We start from the raw sequence: 22,862 nt of genomic DNA, 5'->3' as shown, positions 1-22,862 counted from the left end.
ATGGTGCCTCTTGTTCCAGGAAGTTAAAGGGAACTGTCTGGTTGAGAGTCAGAAATGCCCTGAGCAGTGCAAGGTATAACTGATAACAGCACTGAATGTAAAGAGATTATCCAAAGGTCAGTGTCATTAAGTAGTCTGTAATTGTCCACAGCAAGTAAAGAATAGGTGTGGTGAAAGTAGTGGGGGCATGAACTACCAGGAATGGCATATTTTAGTGTAACATCCAGGCAAACCATAGTCAGCTCACATGCTTTAAGAATGACTTGTCTTTTAAGTACAATTACTCTCAAGCATCAAGCAGAATGCACAACAGGGATGCAAACAAATAAAAAGTTTCTCAGTAAAACACTTCAGATTTTCTTCAACTGGGACTGTAAGTATGTGAAGAGCTGCTCCAAAGAACACACAGCCTCAATTTACTTACTTCACATGTTAACAGCACTGAACTAAGAATCTGAGCAGGCTTCTAATCATGAGTGTTTCTTGAACATCCAGTTTGGTTTTTGTACCCAATGCATTGTATTTTCTCTTCCTGCAAGTCCTTGGCTGGCTCTAGCGGGTCTAAGGTCAGTTGACTTTACCACAGATTATGAAAATAAAACTTCATACCAAAATGTATTAGAACCAGGAACATTTCTAAAGTTGGGACTCCCCATTTTTAAATGCCAGAAAAGTATGAACCATTATAATCTAGACAAACTCAGGAAAAAAAATATGTTTCACAAGAATGTACAAAAAGAACACACTTGCACGTTTTCTTCCTCATTATTTTTGATCCCTGTGGACAAACATGTATTTTGGGACCTTTAACAGAGGGCAGAAGTGGGAGGAGACAAGACTAAAACATTAGTTTGTGTTGGAAGTTAATGATTCTTCTACCAAATACCAGCACAGCTTTGCGTAAGGAAAGAATACTCTGACTTTTGAGCATTTCTGTGGTAATATAACTGCTGTGGTTGTGGATACAGAACCTAGGTAGGAACCTCTTTATTATTCTTTTTGTTTATCTTAATCATAAAATGTTGCCATTAAGTGTTTGCAGCTAAGGAACATTACCTGTGTAGTACTAATTGCATTTCCTGTAACCAGTAGCACCAGTAACATTCAGTGTCAGTGCTTTAATAATGGCATCACACATTTCCTTATGTGTCTCAGTAAGTATGTCTTGAACAATGCAAGCAGCATTGGGGTCTGCACAGCATTGGGATACTCATTTTTCATATTAGGTTAACTGAAAAGGTCTTACTATGATTCTGTTTAAAAATCAGTAATACAATTGTATAAGCACTGCAGTTAGTGTAAATCATTACAGTTCCATAAAATACTGGAGGAAATGTGGCTCATGGTTTGTGATTTGTTATTCTACTGGGTGGTGGCAGAGTCCCTAAGAGTACCACTGTGGTGATAAGCAGCCCAAGGACTTAGAGTGTCTTTGCTCAATTCTTAAAATTCCTCAAGCATCATTATATTTTTCTGTTGTAAGAATCTACAAAACTTGTAGCAAACTGTTATCTTGACCTTTTTAAACTAAATGCTTGTTACTCATGCTAAGGATTTTAATTGCAGCTCTTATTCATTATATTTTGCATATAATTAGAGGGTATAAAATGAAGTTTGGGCTCTTTAAAATATATTCATTAAAGAGTAGATATACCTGAGAGGCCCAGAGTTAGGCCATGGCCCCTATAAAGTCATATACTGAAGAAGTCTGCAGCTGTCCTTTGCAAGGCTGGCTGCACTCACTCTGCACTTGAATGGCATTGTGCCACAAGATTTCCCATGATTTTGTGAAAGCTGTCAGCTCTCACCAACACAATTGATCCACACTGATTATTAGTTAAGACCTTTGATCTTTCCCCACCCAAAATGTTCCTCAGAAGGGACTGTACTGAGCATTAAGATCAAGTGAATTTGTCAAATGTTCCCAGGGTATGTTTCAAAAGTGAATAAGGAGAGTGTTAAATTTTATTCTCAAAATATAGATTAGGGGGTTTTGGTGTTTCGTTGGGGTTTTTTTCATTATGTTTGTTTTTGAGGGGAGGATTGCTGCCTTCCCCTAGGAAGAAAGTCAGGTTATTTTTTGTTTAGGTTGACTGACTACCTAAAGAATGCCAGTGGGTTTTTTGACTGATCTTGTCTTTCTGCAAATGCAATCTCACAGGTCATTACCAGAGCAGAGTGGCTTGAGCAGGCAAAGAATGGTAGTTTTAGAGAAGTCATATTAGTTACAGGGCACATTTGGTGCAGAAAGCTTCATACCTTTTCTTTGTAACCAGATCCTTGCTTTATTAAACACGGGGAAGAATATAGTAAATTAAACCTAAAATAACAACTTTATCAATACTTAACATTGTCAGGCTCAGCAGCTACTCTATGTTGATGTCAATTGTGAATCAACCTTTCATCATTTTTTGTGACCTTCTTATGGCCTGGAATTTCCCCAGCCCTGATCTCTTCCATGTCCAGCAGATGTCTGTGTAGGTCAGAGTCAGCTGAGGATGGGAGGAGATGCTGCCAGCAGCTCTGACTGTTGATCCTTGCACATGGCTTGCTCTCTCATTTCTCCAGCACATCTCTTTGCTTCATTACCTTCTGTCCTAGACCTCCAAGGCAAAAGTAACGCCCTACTCAACAGCATCCTTGCAAAGCAATGATAAGATGTGTCATTCACTACAGAATGGTCTTGTATGACAGTCTTTCCCCTGGATCTTTAGAGGAGCTGAGCACTGCTGAGCCAACTAATTTCTATTCTCTTTCTTGTGTGCATGAAGCAGCTTTTGTCCCATGAAGATGGATTTTACTTTGTTTTTCTTCTTTCTTTTTAGTCCCTTTTCTTGCCTGGTACCCTAACCTCTCCCTGATGCCTTTTTCACTGTTCTCATCTAACTGCTCAACCTGCTTTTTGATATTTATGCTCGCACTTTTCAGTCTTACTGTCCTTCCTTCTTGTGCCTTCACAGCCTTTCTCTGAAACTTTTACTGGGAGAGGGTCCTTATATCTAAACTTCTTCAATTAAATGTATAACTGATTGCCATCCTTTTTTACCTGCTTTGCCTCTATGTTCACTCCTTCTCTCCATATACTGATTTGTGATTTATAGTTGGGTTATACGTTCAAACTCTCAAAAAAGCCATTTCTTTAATTCTGTGACTTGTAATACTATGTTTCCCAGCATCTTATTGTAGTAATAACAAGGAGAAGTTAATACCTTTAGATTACAAAGTGACAGATGAATTTCAGAGGACCAAATGCTCAAAAGTATGTGTACTAAATTTTCCTGAGTACTAAGAATCTGTTTCATAACATTTCTCTTGGTAGGTATGCAGACTTGGGGAAATTTTTTCTCTGCTTCTTGTTCCTATGTGTCTGAATAGCCAAGGGGAAGGAAAAGCTAATTTTTTTTCCTGATACATGTGCTGACCCAGACTTAGAGCATAGCCACAGAAGAGTTTGGGAAGTAGATATTAGCTGTGGGAAAGCAGATGGACCTTTTCCAGCATTAGAGAAGTTTATCCAACATTTTTCAGCTCCATTCAAGCAAAGGAAAGCTCTCTTTGTGTGATTGGTTTCCCCTCTCTGTCTTCTTCACCCTTTTCTCAAATGAGGAAAGTCTTGTGAAAGGTGAAGCAAGGCAGATCACGTGACCTGTGGTTTCTGAGTTCTGACTTGGGGACTGTATCGGGAATTGAAAGTGTTGACATTTTGGTCTGTGCTTTTGGTTATGCCACCTGTGTAAAGATTTATCCTTTTCCTGCCAAGTTCTAAGGAATAAAGCTGACAGAGTGATGGCTTTGTCATTGAAGACAGAATTTGCATAAACTAAAGTTACTTGAGTCTCTCTTGTTGGTTGACAGCCTTTGGAGGAGAGAGCAAGAAGGAAGAGAGCAGTATAACCTGTGACCTCTTCCAGGTGGGTGGTGGCCACACCTCCCTAGGCAGACGTCTCTAGCAGGCTCAATAAAGGTGAGAGAGAGGACTCATGCTCTGGTGGATGGTGGTTTTTACCCCCAAAAGACATCAGGGGCACCTGCCATCTACCAACACCTAGAGGATGTAGCCCCTGCCTTTGGGGGAGTGTCCTGAGTTGGTAAGACAATCTCCTTCCCCCTCTCTCTCCCTTCTCTTTGGGTTCTCTCTATTCTGTCACTTTTGTTAATAAAGATACTGTTTTTTCTGAACTCTCAACAGTGCTCAGCCTCACTTTTTCAGCAACTGTAGAACCCACCCTGTTACAGGGACATTAGTTTCAATACTCTAACAGAACATGAAATACTCCTACCTGCAGATCTGAAGATGGCTTGTTTCAAGTGACTCCTTATTTTCTGAGGGGCTCTGCAGTGGCATCTGGATCATCCTTCAGGAATCCGTTCTGTTTGTAGTTGGAGTTGCACAAACGGGCAAGTGTTTTCATTCTTTAATTACACTTTGCAAACAGATGTATAGATTTCCCTTCCAGCTTTACCCTGAAGTGTTCTTTTTAATTGCTTACTCAGATACAGGGTTGTAAAAACCTGAGGCGGGGGGGGGGGGGGGGAGGAGAGGAAGTGAAGTTTTGAACTATTCATTGCAATAAAACAAGGTTCAACTTAACAACAAAACAAGGCTTTCCACGATTAAAAGATATGTTATATCAAAGGGTATATCATTGTCTATGGCTACCGGATGTGCAGTTCCTGGGAGAACTGGAGCAGTTCTGCTGAACTGCTGAGTTGTAGATGAGTACATGTATGGGGGTATATAAACAGCCCCCTGCAAAGAGAAGAGCAATAGAGCTACTGCAAGAAGAAAAAATGTATAATATCCTTAAAGGATGTCAGCTAAATTAACAAATTCTTTCATCACTAAGAATTGTTTCCAACAGGCCAGTGTAGATAAATAAGGTGGATGGTGCAGTGTTGCTACAGAGATCTTACCAAACTGATGAAGTCCCAAGTCACATGGCCTGCAAATTCAGAGCTTCCTTAGGACTTTGTTGACCCTTCCAGCTTATTTTTGGGCACAGACTTTGTCTCTTACTCTGTTGAAATTGTCTTTTTAGCATTAAAAGAAAGGAGGTGGGGAAAAAAGAGAGGGCGGAGTTATGGTTTTCATTTCTCTTGAAAAGATGTCAAAACAAGATATTTCAGAATTTAAACGAATATACACTTTGAAACACCCAAGTCATTGAGCCAAATTGTTTCCAATGGAAAGGTTCAGTTTCAATATCTCAGCATTTTCCTGTAAGTATTGTTCCATCAGAAAAGTCCTAAAGCAATTCTATTTTAGCATATGTGCTTCTGCATTTATCATTATTTCTCTTGGGTTTAGATCAATCAGCAAAGAAATCAGCCATGACAACAGAAACCAAACCCAGCAATGTCAATGGGTCGAACCAGGAAGCAGAACCTGACCAGCTTTTGGATGATGAAGAAAACAAAAATCTACCAGTCAAAAAGAAGGGTTCCTCTTGCACTGGATTGAAGGTGTGGTGCCTTTTCAATATCACCATAAATTACCATTGCTGTATGTTAAGAAATATTGTTCAAGGTGTGACATGCCAAATTCTTTCATTCCTGTTCCCCCTATTTTTTCTGGTGCTGGATGTATACTAGAGATATAGACGATAGTCAGACTTATTTTTGTCTTAGAGAAAATGAAAATTCCTGATCCACCATATTTATTTAGAATTTATTCACAGTTGAATCCCCTTCTTGGTCATTAGAGAGAAGTAGCAAACTCCAGTGGAAGATTTGAGCCAGCCTGAAATAGGAGCCTACAATACACTTGTCTGGAGGTTTCTGTCACCACCCATTCTTGTAGGGTCAAAAGGGGGTGAGGTGAATCATATTCCAGGACTTTCATCTAATCCAGGGCTGTAGGTCAAACAATCCAGTGATTCCCACAAACCCACAGGCTTTTGGGAGTGCACAAGAAGAATGGACTGATCACAGCAAGTAAACTAATGAGAAATGTGCTATCATGTTAAAACCTAAGTATTTATTGCTTCTGACTGAGCTGGAAATACTACAAGGGCAAGATTTTTTATGATACTGATGTGTTTGAGTTTAGGTTTTGACAAAATCTTCAGCCAGCTTCATCTCAGGTTAAATTCCATAGAGTTGGTGGAGTTGCAATCAGGGACACATTTCTCTCTATAAAATGGTCTGTAAAATGAAAGATAAAAACAACAAAAAAATAAACCAACAAAAAAAACACTAAACCAAACAAATAAACCCCCCCCCCAAAAAAAAAAAAAACAAACAAAAAACAAAAACCATTTCTCAAACATCCAAAATACTTGGGCTTAAGTATCAGACTAAGGTGGGGTTTTTTTAATTTTGCCTGTCTCATGTTTGCCATCCATATACACCTGCAAAAATAGGATTTGACCTCTCTGGGAGACTCACATGACTAATTTTACCATCATATATGTGGGCATTATGCAGGATTGCAGATCTCTGTTTAACTCTATGGCAGTTAGAGCTGAATAGAAACAATATTATGGAAGGAGTAAAAGACTAGGTATTACTGTCCCTCATCTTCTTATCAAATGTGTTGTGGTAGACCTGGGGATTGCATTTTCAAACCCAAAATACTCAGGCCATTTTGGTTTGTGTTTTTATGCTTATCAGCAGCTTGTGATTTCAGCCAAACCTGCTGAGAGCACTGCTGGCATAACGCACCAAAGGTGGTTCTCAGAATTTTGCCAGTAAAGCTCAGGAAATATAAAATGTATCATAACAAATCCCACCCTTGGGAGATTTTTTTTTCTATATTCCTGATGCAAGGAGAGTAAATTTACATATTTCCAAGTTTTTGTTTTCCGGATTGGCTTAATTTCTTAGAGTAGATGATATTGCAAAGCCTACATCTATATTTACTTTGTTTACTTACCCAAGTTTCTGTTGTATTGGAACTTTTGCCCAGTGAGCAATAAGTCTATTTGGTTTTTAGACTATGTGGAAATAGTTGGGTAATATTTAAACAAACTTAGTTTAACTTTTTAGTAAATAAATCTTTATTTGCAAAAGCCACAATGTTGTTAGTGGAAGCAAGTATAAAATTGCAGAGAGTATTAAGGTTTTCCTTATGAGGTATATGGTATACAGGCAACATTTCAAAATGTATCATCTGAGACAGAGATGAACTCAATCAGTCTGTATCACCTTTCCACATACTGGAGTATCATAAAAACTTGCATAAAACCTTTATTTTGATGCTATGGCTATCTTTATTATTGACTTAGAATCAGTTATGAACTGGCTTAAAATAAATGACATGTGGCCCAAACAACACAACTTTAAGTTGAACTCGTATCAGTAAATATACCCTGATTAGGTATTTTACCTCTAGCCAATTTTACATTTCTGCAACTCCTTTAGCACCATTTTGACTGCCCAGCTCTGGTCCTCAGTGTTGTGATAAATTTAACCACAGATGCCAGTAAGGTAAGTGGTGCCCAGTGAGTTGTTTGTCAGATTTAAGATCCTCAGTTCTGCCTGAGAAACCTCTGGACAGCAAAGCTGGGAAGATCACATTTTCTGGCTATTAAGATGACTATTGCAAACCTGAACCCTAAAGCAAGCAGCTGCTCTCAGTGCAGCACCTGGTACTGCTTCTGCATCAGGACAAACCAGAGCAGGGAGCAGACACTGCTGAGGCATCAGCCTGGCAGGCTGCAGCATGAGGGTATATGAAAATTCATCCCCAACGTTGCCACTCCTATTTGAGTAACAAACAAATATCTGATATTGATTGTGTCACACAGTTTCAAACACATTTGATCCCTCTGTGACCAGTTTCCCTTCCCTCCCACTTTCTGTCTTAATCTTTCCTCAGGCATTTCTGGCTGCTCTATCGTTCAGCTACTTCAGTAAAGCATTGTCTGGTACGATTATGAAAAGCTCCATCACTCAGATTGAACGAAGGTTTGACCTGACATCATCTACTGCAGGTTTTGTCGATGGGAGCTTTGAGATGGGTAACTGATATTCCATAACATGCAGAAAACTGCTGAGAGAATTATGAGATACGAAATCTGACACTAATTTTGGTTCATTACCTTCCAGGTAACCTGCTGGTGATTGCCTTTGTAAGCTACTTTGGAGCTAAACTTCATAGGCCCAAAGTAATAGCTGTGGGATGCTTTACTATGGCTTTGGGATGCTTTTTATCAGCAATGCCTCATTTCTTCATGGGATAGTAAGTACTAATCAAGGTTAATTTGGGTAACCTAAGATTTGAATTGAATCCTACTTTCTGAGTTTCAAATGAAAGTCAATGGATATTAAGTTTTTGATTACCAAGGGCCTATAGAACTTCACCTCAGTGTGCAATGAGCCACACTTGACACACACATCACTGTTGTGTCATTACATCTGGTTGTAAAAATACAGTTCCTCTAAAGTGAAAGTTCAACTTCTCAAAAAAATGGGAAAATCACAATGCTTTAATTTTCATTCAACCTTCTTCAGAAAAGAGGAAAGGAAGGAAATTATTCAGAAAATAATTACTTCTTTTTCAGGGAGAAACATCTATGAAAATCTTATGAAAATTCAAGTTTCAAACAAAATATATTGTTCTTTGAAAATCTTCAAGCATGCTACTAAGCTGGTGTTACTGTTTCAATGAATTTTGGCAAACTGTAAGAACACCTTATTGGAAAAATCAGAAAGCCCAAGAATGTGGCATCGTTGATTGCTAATAGAGATGTCAGGGTCATGTAGCCAGGAAAATTAAACCATTCTGAACCACAGTGTGTGTGTGTGTGTGTGTGTGGCTCGGCTTTGCAAACGAAGATTTGGGAAGGGCTGTCCCCGCGTGGGTGTGCCCTTCCAGCCTGCGCAGTGGATTTTAGGTGAGGCTCAGCATGCGCAGAACTGGCCCCACCGTTTTAAGTCCTGAGGTTCATCTGCCACAGTCAAGCGAGCTTGGACAGTGCCAGTGAAGTCCTCGAGACTAGAACCTACAGCACCCGGCGTTTCCCAGGAGGTCTCCCATCCAAGTACTAATCCGGGTCTGACCCTGCTTAGCTTCCGAGATCTGACGGGATTGGATGTCAGGGAGGCATTTAACTGCCTGAACCACAGTAAACATATGAGGAATATTGAATGCATCTATATGATTTCCTGATATGTTTATGCTGTTTAGAACAGGATCTCCAAGCTCTGAGCAGGTAACTTCATATTGAGGGACATCTCTATGTGCAATATGATTTTATTTACAGTAACAGGCAACTCATGTAAAATTCAGGGATTCAGAGCTTAGTGAGGAAACCAACACACAAAGGTTCTCACTGAAAGAAATCCTCCATCTTGAAAGTAGAAACCAGAGTCTTATTGTGAAAGATGATTTTGCTCTCCTGTGTCAAACAGCTGCTCCTCACACATAGCAGCCTCTCAGCTTCACATAGAGCCTGCAGATGGACCAGTGTAGGTAGAACTGGTACCAGGCTTTTTCGTGTTCCAAATGCACATGGCTGATTAAACTGGTTTTCCATATCTGTTTAAGCTAATTTTTATCCATCTTCTCCAGGCTCAGAGAATTAGTGCATATTGTTTATATGTGATAATGCTTCTAGCCATAGCTTGGGCACAGTGATAGCATACAGGGTAAGACATGTTTTTGTTGCTCTCTTAAATATATTGAAGCAATTTTAGGTATACTACCCTAAAAAGAAAACTGATTAATGCTTTTTGTCATGTTAGTGGATCTTACACTATCAGCAGATTTTCATCAGTTTTTCACTGTTTAAAACAAACTGTGTCACACTAATCTACACTGGGGAACTCATGAGCATAGGCCCAAACATTTGTAAGGAAACTGTTCTGCTCTATCTCTCATGATGACTGTTCTTTTTTTCCAGCTGAAAATTCAGCCTGTCTGGTGTAACAGAGTCAGCCCAGTTCCTAGAAGCAGAATGTGTGCTTTACCATGTTGTTCTGCTAAAGCTAATTGTACTTTGCACCTCAGCAGAGCTCATATCTGGGAAAGGGATCATGTTAAAGCAGCGGAACAGACCAAAAAATACATATCAAAGATGGAAAGGGGGACCTACACTCACACTCGAGAGATTCCTCTCTCTCTTCTTTACTGTGGAGTCAGCACAGTGAGCTCAGTTGTACCTGACTCTAATTTATTACACCAAAAATTAAATCCTATATTAATTACCTTCACAAGCCCGTTGAAATTTTCCAGCTTAAAATACTGTGGCATCCAGGCAGAGAATTATAAGTTTCATTTGCTTTTTATTTTAATGTTTTGGTTTTCCAAAATGTGCTTTAGGAATCTTGATATTTGCTCCTTCAGTAGTGCTTTGAATTACTATTTAATCAAAGGTACCTTTCTCTTTAGAAAAACAGCAGTCAGTGCTTCCAGTCCTACTGCACTATAATTCCCTATTGAGCACTGCTTCTAAACCTCCTGTTGTGTGTTTTCAGTTATAAGTATGAGACAGCATCACATAGATCTTCTACAGCCAACTTAACTTCTAGCCTAAATCCCTGTTCCCTGCATCAAGATGTAAATGACACCATGTTAGAAGCCTCACGATCAGGTAAGGAACTGTAAGTGTAAGGACAAATGTAGGAGCTTGTTTTGTCCATGGTTGCAAGTAGAATAAATTGTTGCCCAATGCAAGATGTTCATTTCTTCTCTACTAAGAAGAACTTCAGTTTTCACCTGTCTAGGAACATTGCCAACACCCAATGCACTTTGTGCATCTCATTTGGAGAAGAAACATCCAGCAAACACAAATTATATGGATACAGATCCCCTGTTTTCCATGTTAGCATTTCCAAAATACAATAAATGACCTACCATTGAAGGGGTCGCTGAGACTGTGTTTGAATGGATTCAGTCACCCAGGACCTGGAGTTGGGGAAGTGGAAGAGACACTGTGACAGGACATGAAACTACACAGAGTTTACAAGAAATAAATGCAGATTTTTATCTTCCTTACAATACAGAATACAGTTGATTTACGTGTTGCTTTGCATGGGACACAGGTAAAGAACCAAGCTGTATCCCAGAAAATATCTCAGACTTCTCATGTTAAAGATACATGTTATATACCTGGCAATATATTTATGACACTATAAAATGTGCCAATTTTTTTTAATGCTTATTTGTATTTTTAGAAACCAACTACAATGAAGGTGGAGGAAAGTGCTATTAAAAGTTTATTAAAAGTCATAATGAGGATGACTGCCTATCATTAACCTTCCATAAGGAAAATGCTGTTAAAACCTTAAATAAAAAGTTGTAATCATTCATGTGCTGAATTTGCTATGATTTGTTGCTGTTTCCCATTCAACTATTTTATTAGAAAGATGTAAATTCTCTTCTACAGGCTGTGAGAAGGAGCCATCATCATATATGTGGATATATATCTTGCTGGGAAACATGTTACGTGGAATTGGTGAGACACCAATAACACCATTGGGCATCTCTTACATTGATGATTTTGCTAAAGAAGAGAATGTTCCTGTGTATGTAGGTAATATCGACATGACCTAAACTGAGAAGCTCATAGTATAAGAGGTCAATCACCCTGTGCAGAGGAAAAAGTTCAACCATTGAGGTGTACTTCATTGTATTTTCAGCATGTTTGCACACAATAGCCATGTTGGGCCCGATGTTTGGTTTCCTGTTGGGATCCTTATGTGCAAAACTGTATGTGGATGTTGGATTTGTGGATCCAGGTAAGCAAAACAAAGGAAAAGTGAAAGTAAGTTAATTCTTGTTATAACATGATCCTCTAAACAGTTGCATAAGTTTATATTCATTATATTTGTATAATTTACATGTTTGTCTTTAATTTCATTATATATTTCATGACAATTATATGAAATTACAGAAAGCTTTTAGTATAAAGGCAGAATTAGGTAGTATATTTTAGAACTGTGTTTTACAGTTAAAGGATTCCAATATGTGTTTAAGAATTAGTACCAAGAACTCTCACAGACCCTCAGATGTTTTACTGAACTGGGATGCTAACAAAAAGATTCTACTGGTATACAAGTTTTAAAGTTTTGAGGAATTACTCACCCCTTCAAATGAGCATTTTATATTATTTACATTCCATGTAACATTTGCAGTACATTGTACACTTTTTGCCAACCCTTGCTTATTCAAATGAAATGAGAACATCTGCAAAATGCCAGAGGGAGCAGAGCAATCCCTGTAAGTGCTGGCTGTGGTCCTTCATCCTGCTCCCTTACACTGATTTTGTTTTTCTAGCAGGACAGATAAGTTTTCAGATCTTCAGGATCCTGTAGTTAGATAGATGAACTGTTTGGTCTTTGCTCTTTGTTAAACAAATGTTTGATTTAACTTAAGCAAAGTCAGCCAATTCTGGTAATGCAGTGAAAAGTGTTATAGTCTTAGTCCCCCACTAAACATGCCAGAGTGCAACAATCATAAAAACACAACCTGCTACTCTCATCTTCATTGGAATACAATGTTTAAAGCCATGGCTAATCTCATTGAACCCCCAGAGAATTCCTGTATGCTTAACAGCAACTTGCACAATTCAGGTGGGCAGAGGATGGTCTCAGATGACACCCATCAACCCTGAAAGCACCTCATGCTTGAGGCCTGTCTGCCACCCCTTTTGGTTTCCCATGTTTTGAGTAAGGACCTCAGTGTTGCCCTATCTGTAACAAAAAAAGGTGAAGCAACATGGTAGTGGCAGGACAAGGGGGAGTGGATTCAAAATGAAAGAGGGTAGGTTTATATCAGATGCTAGGGAGAGTTCTTTACTGTGTGGGTGATGAGGCACTGGGACAGGACACCCAGAGAAATTGCCCCTTCCCTGGAAGTGTTCAAGGCCAGGCTGGATGGAGCTCTGAGCAACCTGGTCTAATGAAAGGTGTCCCTTCCACTTTGGGGGTTGGAACTGGAGAATCCCAACCCAACCCAAACCATTCTATGGTTGTATGATTCTATAACACCATTCAGGGTATGATTCCTGATGCCTTCACTGCACAGGTGGTCCCTCGTTAGATAATTATCTTTACCACTAGAAGTCAGACACTGTAAAATATAGATGTTGTAGCAGACAAAGGGTGGGAAGGTTCAGATTTTTCATTTAGGTAACTTTTGACTGTTTCCCTCATTTCTAGGAAGCATCACTATCACCCCACAGGACTCCCGCTGGGTGGGTGCATGGTGGCTCGGTTTTTTAATAGGTGGAGCAACCAATTTCCTGTCTGCTATTCCATTTTGCTTCCTGCCAAAGAGTCTGAAAAAGCCAAAGGAAGCCAATAGAGACAAAACTTCATGTGGTCTCTTGGAAAACATGGATGCCACGAGGAAGAAACTTACTCCTGAAAACCTTAAACCAAGGAAGTGGTCACTCCTGCTGAAAGGCAAGTGCTTCCCATGTTGTATAAATGTGAAAGGCAGCAGATACAATATATAGGGGGAAAGCAATAATTCTGCTAAGTATTTTGGCTCCTCTGCACTTCTATCTAGACCAGTCAGATATCCCCAGCAAAGGAGAGATCCACTAAAAATTATCAGAAGTGAAAGAGTTTGTTCAGGACTCTGAGGCTCTACATGTATCACCTGCAATAAATCATTACCTGAGTGGCACCCACCTCTAAAATTTTATGCTAGAAGAAATTTGAACAGTGGAAATATTTCTTTATCAGAACATAAAGAACATGTTAGAAGGCTTCTTTTGCAATATGGAAAGACAAATTATCCATCTGACACAGATCATGGGGATTCTGAATCACATTATTACCTGAAAATACATCAGGGTGGAATAACAGCTCTGGTTGTGCAGTCCTTAGGCCAAGAAAGGGGTAAAAAGGTGATGGCAAGAGGTGGCTTTGCTTCTTTAGTCAAATTCTCTTGTCATTGTTCAGATCCCAGCGGAAGACAAGAGGCATCTCTACAACGGCAGCTCTCGCTTAGCCTTAAGCCTGTGATCATGTTCACAGGATCTGAGTGAAGTCTTTGCTGTGTGCAGAATTCAATAGAGAACCCAGGTCTTAACCCATACCTATCTTCTATTAGGTTTCTGTTCCTGTATCTCAGCCTCTGGTGTTTTTGTATTCAGACATTTTCATGCAGATGAATATCAGTACAACTTTCACTTGGACAAGAGCTGAGGGCAGGATTTTGCCCTAAGTTTTGCAGGTTACTCACTAGTAATTATGCCATGCATCTTTCAAAGGCAACTTATATGTCCCTTTCTTTCAGATTTCTGTACCTCCCTGAAAAAAGTATTGAGTAATCGAATGTACTTTACATTTTTGTGTTGCTCACTGTTACAGTTCAGTAGTTTTATTGGTTTTTTGACTTACAAACCAAAGTACATGGAACAGCAGTATGGACAATCTACATCCAAATCTAACTTTCTAATAGGTAAGTTACACCTTACAAGTACTGCTTGTGATATAAGCAGTGCTTTATCTGGAACTGAATTCCTTGCAGAACAGGTTGATTTAAATGGTGGTCCCTCCTGAACCTGAATTGTAAAAATTACAGGTTTTGTACCCATGGGACCATATGAAATGTTTTACTTATATTTTGTTATGTTGTATTTATATTATAGCAATGGCACTCCAAAAATGCAGTGAGTGTGGTGTGAGAGTTTTAATTGCTGAAATATCTGACAAATGCCTTGCAATGGAAGTGGGTTTTGAGGGTTAGGCACTTCAGAAACAGCATATGCAACCCAGGGGTTATACTGGACACAAAACCACCTACAGTCACCATAACAGACCATAAAGCTTCCAGACACATCAACCTCAGGACAGGCTTTGGCTCTTAAACCCATTGTAATTGCTTAACTTTAACATTCCCCTTCAATGATCTCTTTCAGGAGTAACATCCTTACCTCCTGTAAGTCTTGGAATTTTCCTAGGAGGGCTTATAATGAAAAAGTACAAAATGGGCATCATTGGAGCAACAAAGTTTTCATTTACCATGTCATTTTTGGCCTATGCCATCAGTTTTCTGCACTTTTTTGTTGGTTGTGAGAGCTATGCAGTGGCAGGAATGACAGTGTCCTATGAAGGGTGAGTATAAAATGGAGAGTGGCTTTTTCTGCATGGCAGCAACAGTTCAAAACAATGTACTGTAGCATCAGGCCTAAAAGAGGAACATGCTTTTGCAATGCTTACGAGAAAGGGAACACTACCACATGTCACTGGGATAGATTGGATGGTCAGCAGTATCAGTCTGCCAAAGCCCAACACTGGTTAAAGACTAATTAGAAATTGCATCATTCAGGGTGTAGATATGAGGGATGATGTTGCTGCTTCACACAGTGCTATCTTACACCAGAAGCAATTTTCTACCAAAATCTATTCAATAAAAACATGAAGAAAAGCTAACAGACAGCATAGGTAACATATCCTGCACAGAGATGGAAAGACTACAACATGATAGACTCTCAGCCTAAATGAAGATTTTGTGTCTGCTGAGGATGCTCTCTCCTCTCAGGAGAGAACGCAGATTTAAAAGTTACAGGCTAGGCTATTTTTTTGTCTTGGAGTGAAGATACCAGAACAGAGTTGGTGCGCTAGGATCTATCTCCCCAGGGAGCCCAGCAACACACTAGGATGTGGGATGGGATCACTGCCCTATGTCCAACCTGCTCAGAGTACCTCATGGCTACTGTTATCCTGTCCGTATCTCACTGAAAACTTACCCATAGTTCAATAATTTGACACTACAGTTCATTTATCAAGCCATACTGGTTCAGAGCTGAAAATGTGGAACTGAACAGGCAGGATGTTTATATTTGTTGGAACCTGAGTTCTAATTGTTGCTGGCCTTGTACTCTGCAGTGTTTTCACCAAGAATGTAAATGGTGGACCAGGAAACATGCTTAGTAAACGCTGAGGTGAAAGAGAAGGCACGCACTCAAGCTTGATTAACCGAGAAAGGAGAAGATGAGGAAAGGCATCCCTCTTTGTTACAGATCTCAAACCCAAAGGATGTCTGAAATGAAAAGGAAATACAGCATTCTCTATATTCTCTAGGAAGAGATAGGCTAGACTATAAGGGAGGAATATTTTTTAACTATAGAGACTAGGAAATCTAGTTTCTATCATTGGTGAATTTTTACCAACAGCTAAAGATAGACTTGATAAGACTGTGGTAACTGTTGTTAGCTCTAAGTTCAGTTAGGGGGGAATCTAGCTGACCTCTCACTCCTTTTTCTGTCCTGTTTACACCTGCCAGTAAAATCTGTAGCAATGTTTTATTTGTTTTTAAATCATCCGTAATATAGTAATCACATTAGTATCAGTGCAAGTAGGATGGAATCTCAAACAGATCAATACTGTAGAGACTTAGCTGTGAAAATTTTTGTCCTGGTCGTACTAGGTGGGTTTCAGGACAGCAATAATATCACACAAAAGGGATTACACTGACCTCAGCACTGAAATAATAATGTCTTACACTTGTCTGAATTTAACTTCCAAGCAAACCTATTCTATACGATGAAAAGGCCATATTTTCTGCGTGCAACTCTCACTGTAAATGTGACTCCAATGTGTGGGATCCTGTGTGTGGAGACAACGGAATCACATATGTTTCAGCATGTCTGGCTGGATGTGAGACTTCAGAGGGACATGGAAAGAACACAGTAAGTCGCTGCTTCAGTTTCTGAGGTTTTTTTACCAGCTTATTTTCCATGTAACAGGGAGTTAGTAGTATAATGCATTTAAGGAAAACCAAAGTTACTGGGGAAGAGTCAGAAAAGTATTTATGATTTCTGACTACAAATAGCATAGGAGAGAGAGAGATTTCTCTGATTTACTGCACATTAAGCAAAAAGCCCTAGCTCTTTATTGTAGATATTAAATTTCACCTTTTGTAGATTCTTCACAAGAGAGGGAAACAGACAAATGAAATTAGTTACATGTTGACTGAAGGTTGCTCATGACTTGCCTTTCATAAATCTCATTTTGGCTGCCCTGAGGTTTTAACCAGCAGTTGAAGTACACTAAGATAGGGTAGTACCCTCCCTGACACTGATCATTAATGTTTAAATATGAAAAATCATTTAAAGGAAGTCATTTTGTTTCCTCCATGTGAGACTTTGGGATCTCGGGATACTGCTTTTATTTTTTCTGGGTGACTGATTTCTGCTTGGCACAGAGTGCTGGGGATAATGTCCAGAGTCCCAGAGAAGTTCCAGCTCATGGATGTAAACCTTCACTGGACTGTGCCATTCCTGTGTTTTCTGATGCCAAAAGATACATGATAAGGAGCCATGTCTTGTACTCAGTTTTCTCTCCAACAGAATCCCCATTGCATGAGCAGTCTCCTACCAAACCTGCTTTGTGTCTTCCAGGTATTCCATAACTGCACATGTCTCCAAATCAGCAGTTCATGGACAGGAAACAACTCTGCCACCGTGGGTCAATGTCCAAAAAGTGAAGATTGTTCAATGAATTTTATTTATTATATAGTAATCCAAGTCATAGGTGGCTTTTGTTACGCATTGGGAGGCACTCCAGCATACATGATTATGTTTAGGTAAGTACAACTAGCTGTGTACCAGAGGTGTAGGCTTTCCAATGAGGCTTTCAAAATTTTGCCTTAGGGAAAAAAAAAAAGAAAAAAAGGAGTTTCTTGCACTATAACATGCTTATTTTAATGAGTTTTATTATTTCTCATTTTACTGCTGTCTGCAAGTCAGTCCCTGTGTGTTGCCTCCAACTACTGCAAAATTGTTTCTCCGAATGCTCATCAGGAACTGCAGTGGCAGGAGAAGAAGTAATGGGTTCAAACTGAAAAAGGGAAGTTTAGGTTAAATATACAGAGGAAAATCATTACTATGTGGATGATGAGGCATTGGAACAGGTTGGCCAGAGAAGCTGTGGATTCCCCATTACTGGAATTGTTCAAGGCCAAGTTGGATGGGACTCTGAGCAACCTGGTCTAGCAGAAGGTGGCCTTTCCATGGTAGGGGGTGGGGCAGGAGTTGGAACTAAATGATCTTAAAGGTCCCTTGCAACTCAAACCATTCTATGTTTCTATGATTCTACAGTCAGGTTTTCCGGAACATGTCCTTTTTCTCTTCTCGGATTTTCTTGCTGTATGGCTTTTGAAAATGCCATGCATTTCCCAGGATTTTGGATATGTAAGGACATGGCAGAGGCTGGATAATAATGGATTCAAGATCAGTGCCCATTTCTGATGCTTGGAGTGTGACTCCCTACGGAAAGGAGGGGCATATTGTCTGGGGACTTTGTGCAGTCCAAGATGTGTTTTGCAGAGGAATGTCATTCAAGCATAGAAAGATGTTGCATTAATCCTACTACTTGCAACTCTCTTATCTGAGGGCAATAGGGTATTTCCCATCAAGTGGGGGAAATGTATGCCTGGGAGTTAAAGCAGTTGGAAAGTCCATTTCAATAAGACCAAGATAGACTGTGATTATGACTTTAAATTTCACTTCTTTTATTATGCCTAATGAATGGATTTCCCAGGAGGTATGTGATAGAAATCAGTAGGTTAATTCACCTTGTTCGTAACACTGAGCACATTTTCAGCAGGTATAAGAAGAACTTTTCTTCCAAATCTTGACTTTCTGTCAGTAAGAGTGTTAAATTCAGGGTTAATACTTAAGAGAAGTTTATTAGATATGTCTAAGCAGTAGGTAGGCCAACCCTTCATATTTATCCCTCTTTCTTTCAGATGTGTTCGGCCAGAGTTGAAAGCTCTTGCAGTTGGTCTGTACACACTCATTATGAGAGTGTTAGGTAAGAGAAATCATTCTGACCAAATGAGATGTTTGTGCATATGGCTTTAAATGACACCAATGTAACCGTCTGTCTTGGGTTGAGCTGACAAAATGCCAACTGCTCAATACCAAGTCAGAGACTCTCTCCCCTCACCAAGAAAAGGGAGAAAGGGAAAAAAACTTCTCAAATTAAGTTTATGCTTAAACTAACTATATATATTTATACAGAAAAGAGAAAAATAAGAGAAAATTACAATATAACACACACTTACACGCGTTAGGTATGACAACAATTTTTATCTCCCACCAAAACCAGATTCTATTACTTTGGATCTATAAGCACTTCAAAAGACACCCAGCAAGAAACAAAGTATAACAACAAAATGCTTTTACTTCCTTGAATTCAAACAAAATGCAAGTAGTGAGAGCAGTAGCAGCAGGGTCTACTCTAACAAGACAAGAGCTGCACCACATCCTGCCTGTACTTCAGCCATGATGGAACTGACTTAACACCTTCCACTTTTGCACTCATATCTCAGGTCTGCGTCATCTGGTATGAAATATTTCCTGTCTCTCACAATCCACGTAGATTCTCTGAGCCTGCTAATTTGAGGCCTAACTAAAACCACTACACCACCATTTGTAAACTAAATGTGTTCTAGAAATAGCTCAGATCTGTCTGCTCCTGAATATCCTGTTTCCTCCTGAAGATCCAATATTCAGTCCAGAGTTTGTTGGTAAAACAGCTAACACAATTCTGAAAATCTCTGACATGCTGATTAAATGGTGTTGCAGTTTGGAAGCCTCATGTTCCAAAATGGGAAGAGTTTCTAAGCAAACCTGAAGTGTTGGGTTATATTTCTAAACAGCACTGTAAAGTTTCAAACTTCTGTCTCTGTCAGTGGCTCACTGAGACACAAAACTGCAAGTAAGATCAAAAAGACATGCTCAAGTAGGACTTAATTCAACACTAACACAACTCTGCTCATTTCACAGTGTTTCCTCCATGTTGAATTTTCACTTTTCTGGTAGATGACAGCTTAGATTGCAATTCCCTTTAAGCTTTCTGCAATGCTCTTTTTCCCCCCTTTTCTTATTTGAGGCTAATGAGATGGTTGATTGAGATGCCTAGGCATGCAACATCTGTATTTTCATTTCCTTTAGTTCTCTTTATCAGTGGAATAGGAATACCTGCAGAGATTCTCAGAAATACAGAGAAATGTGTAAAGAGACAAGCCACAAGTGTTCACTATGAATTTCAAAAAATCAACAGCCACTTACAAATGTCTAAAATCAGAGCTGGTTATGATTGTGGTGCCTAGTCAGGATTGTGATAGGACATTTTGAGTTAGGAAAGTGTTTCCATATTTTGTCCTCTTCTACTTTCCTCATCACAATATGGAGGAACAGAACTTCTTCCCCAGCTACCAGGACAAGCAATGCTGACAGGATACTCAGAGCAATTTTGGACATAGGAAATTTGAAAGAAACATCATATGAGAAGAACCGCCCCCTTTCCCCAGGCTTCTGCTTCATCACACTGAGCGAGCCTGCTCCTTCCATGAAGGAAGGGGGAGAGCCATTGTCACTGATTCAAACAAGCTGTCATTTCTCTTCAGTGACTCAGAGATAAAATGAGTTCCCATCTTCTTTCACTGAGGAACCTCCAAAAGTGAGCATTTGTTCCAATGTACCATGACTACAGCACAGAGAATTGTAATATTCAGACCTTTAAAATAGATTAGTGAGCTCAGACTCTCACCAGAGCCCTGTGAGAACCGGCTGAGAGCGTACCTGTTTTTACAAAATAAATGATTTCCTACATAAGAGTGCAAGATACAGCTGTAGGGGCAAAACTAATCCAACACATGTGAAATCTTGTGACAATTTTGCTTGTCTCCTTGCAGCTGGGATTCCAGCACCAGTTTACTTTGGTGCAGTGATTGACAAGACCTGCTTGAAATGGGGAAGAACAAGCTGTGGGCAGCGAGGGGCTTGCAGGCTGTATGACTCTGTTGCTAACAGGTAAGGCAAGTCGGGGCACAAAAAGCACTTCTACAGAAAGGCACGTTTTGTTATCTTAAACTGTGGTGTGTGAGGCCACTGATCAAAAATTATTGGCAGATACTAACTCTGGACTCAAAGTTAAGTCAGCTCTGAAATAGAAAAATATGAAGATCAAATGTTAAGCTCTGTTTTTAGTCAGTGCCTATGTTGTACAAAAGAAATTTAATATCCATGATGGAGACTTCTGAATGAATTTTGTATTTTTAAAATCCTTTGAGCCAATTAAAAAGACCTAAAGCTTTAGGATTTGCTTTGAGGAAAAGTTACACAAATTTACTTTATTTCCAGGTAGTTTCTTTATACTGGCAAGAATTTTAACTTTGTGGATTGGCCACATTTAAGAGAAAAGTCAATGAAAGAATATTGTACTGAGTAGCTGTAGGTGTTGGCTAAACTCAATTGCCATCAGTCTTCAGGAGGAATATTACAGAGATTTTTTTTTCAAGTTCACTCAAGCCTTGGCTATTTCTGATGTGATTTTTAGTTTTGGTACACAATAGCCCACTTTGGTGACTTTAATAGATTTCTACCCTAAAAGGCCTAAAGCCTTAAAATGATTCCAAAGTCCTCCAAAACAAAGGGAAGATGATGAAAGTTCTGCTTTGCAACTATCCTCAAAAGCAAAAATAGATTAGCAGTTCTTTCAGAGAAGTTTTTGCAAGCAAAAATGTCCAGTTTGTGGTACCACTCACTAATAATGAGTTTTAACATTTTCCCCAAGGTTTTTTGATACATATGTGATTCTTAAAAGCCAACAGAGGGATTTACTGTAGTGTCTTTGAAAACCTCAGTGCCTTGCACTGTCTTCTGTGCTCTGTCCCACAGGTATGTCTTCCTTGGTTTAGCAGCAGTGTTAAGAGGTCCTTCCTACTTGATTGCAATCATATTTTATATATTGGTAAAGAAACACTTTCAAAATAAGAACTCCAAGCCTCTAGAGAATGGACAAGATGATGCTTCTATGAATAAAGAAGATAATTGCAAGATCAAACAACATTTGCCAGGTTCTCCTGATGCAGAGACTGAATCCTCTATTTAGAAAGCCATTTAGACCAGTGACACATAATCAGGTCAGCTTCTTTTAGAAACAACATTCACAATGTTATGAGTAACTAAATAATAAATAATAACACTGTTCAGAAAGCATAAGTAACAGCAAATCTGCGATCAACAAAAATAAAAACTAACAAAAGAGTATGAAAGTGGCTTACGGGTACCTGGTTACCAGTAGCAGACAGAACAAGTTACATGAACTGAACCAAATTCTCAACAGATAAAGAAAATCCTCCCTTGAGCCAGTCAGGCATTTTCAGTGGGATCAAAGAGGGCTGCTGCCAGAACATCCACATGCCAAAGAGCCACCAAAGGTGGTGCTGATCCTGTATGCAGATCCGTGCAGGAGACAATAGGAATGACAAGCTCACAGCCTAGAGTGGCTTTCTGATTCCACCAAATTCAGTCAGAATTCACAGTAAAACCAAAGCATTTAAGAAAAACAATCCCAGCTCGTCTAAATAAATCATTGCAACCATTTCCCATCATCAGATTGGCAAAAGCAGTGTTTTTCCAAGCAGTGTTTTACTTTAGCTCAGCTGAAAATGTTACATCTCCTTATATCTACAAATAGGTTGTCATAAAGGAAATAATAGGTTTTAAAAATCTCAGAGTAGTCGAATTTTATTAAGAACTATTTGGGTTCTATGAAACATGACTATGAAACATAGGAAATACTCTCAATTTTGCAGTGCTGTTGTTTTCCAAGGAAAATGCATCCACGTGCTCGTGGCTGTCTTGCTATGCCAGGCAGTGTCCGGCAGAGGACACTCAAACAACAGCATGACACCTATGACTGTTGCAGCGATCGATACGTTTGTCATGTTCGGTCTCTGTTACCTGGGGAAAGTCCATCATCAGGCAGGCAAAACACACATATGTGGTTCCACACACCTTAAAATTTCCTCAGCGCGAGCCTTTACCTCGTATATTCAAAGCTGCTTTTGTGTATTTGTTGGTTTGCGTTCATTGTATTTGCGTCACTCGGAGCTTGGCAACTTGTTGCTACTTTTAATAAAACGGTGAGTGCTTGCTTTCCATTTCTCA

At 39.4% G+C, this 22,862-nt stretch overlaps 1 protein-coding gene across 4 annotated transcripts; it reads left to right on the top strand.

Annotated features, from left to right (window-relative positions):
- Nucleotides 1–859: 859 nt before the first annotated feature.
- LOC139670110 (solute carrier organic anion transporter family member 1B3-like) lies at nucleotides 860–22,862 on the top strand. 4 transcript variants are annotated; one of them, XM_071551352.1, is made up of 17 exons: nucleotides 860–975; nucleotides 3,856–3,911; nucleotides 4,287–4,398; nucleotides 5,309–5,463; nucleotides 7,820–7,961; nucleotides 8,050–8,182; nucleotides 10,420–10,535; nucleotides 11,331–11,477; nucleotides 11,584–11,682; nucleotides 13,105–13,350; nucleotides 14,192–14,356; nucleotides 14,817–15,012; nucleotides 16,427–16,589; nucleotides 17,301–17,485; nucleotides 18,650–18,714; nucleotides 20,603–20,720; nucleotides 21,588–22,862. In XM_071551352.1, exons 4-17 carry the CDS (start codon nucleotides 5,332–5,334, stop codon nucleotides 21,799–21,801), a joined length of 2,121 nt encoding a protein of 706 aa, XP_071407453.1. In that variant the 5' UTR covers nucleotides 860–975; nucleotides 3,856–3,911; nucleotides 4,287–4,398; nucleotides 5,309–5,331; the 3' UTR covers nucleotides 21,802–22,862. The 4 variants fall into 4 exon arrangements, with proteins under 4 accessions (XP_071407453.1, XP_071407454.1, XP_071407451.1 ...); XM_071551353.1 differs by having other exon boundaries at nucleotides 3,856–3,964; XM_071551350.1 differs by lacking the exon at nucleotides 3,856–3,911.

The sequence above is a fragment of the Pithys albifrons genome, chromosome 3 (assembly GCF_047495875.1).
Source record: "Pithys albifrons albifrons isolate INPA30051 chromosome 3, PitAlb_v1, whole genome shotgun sequence".
In the NCBI taxonomy this organism is placed as follows: domain Eukaryota; kingdom Metazoa; phylum Chordata; class Aves; order Passeriformes; family Thamnophilidae; genus Pithys; species Pithys albifrons.
This window is presented reverse-complemented; position numbering and strand designations above follow the sequence as displayed.

Excerpts from the sequence above, each read along its gene's own strand:
- LOC139670110 (XM_071551349.1), top strand. The coding sequence starts at position 5,184 with ATGGAAAGGTTCAGTTTCAATATCTCAGCATTTTCCT. Across the intron at positions 17,486-18,649 it reads GCATACATGATTATGTTTAG|ATGTGTTCGGCCAGAGTTGA; the intron begins GTAAGTACAACT and ends TCTTTCTTTCAG. Across the intron at positions 20,721-21,587 it reads TATGACTCTGTTGCTAACAG|GTATGTCTTCCTTGGTTTAG; the intron begins GTAAGGCAAGTC and ends TCTGTCCCACAG.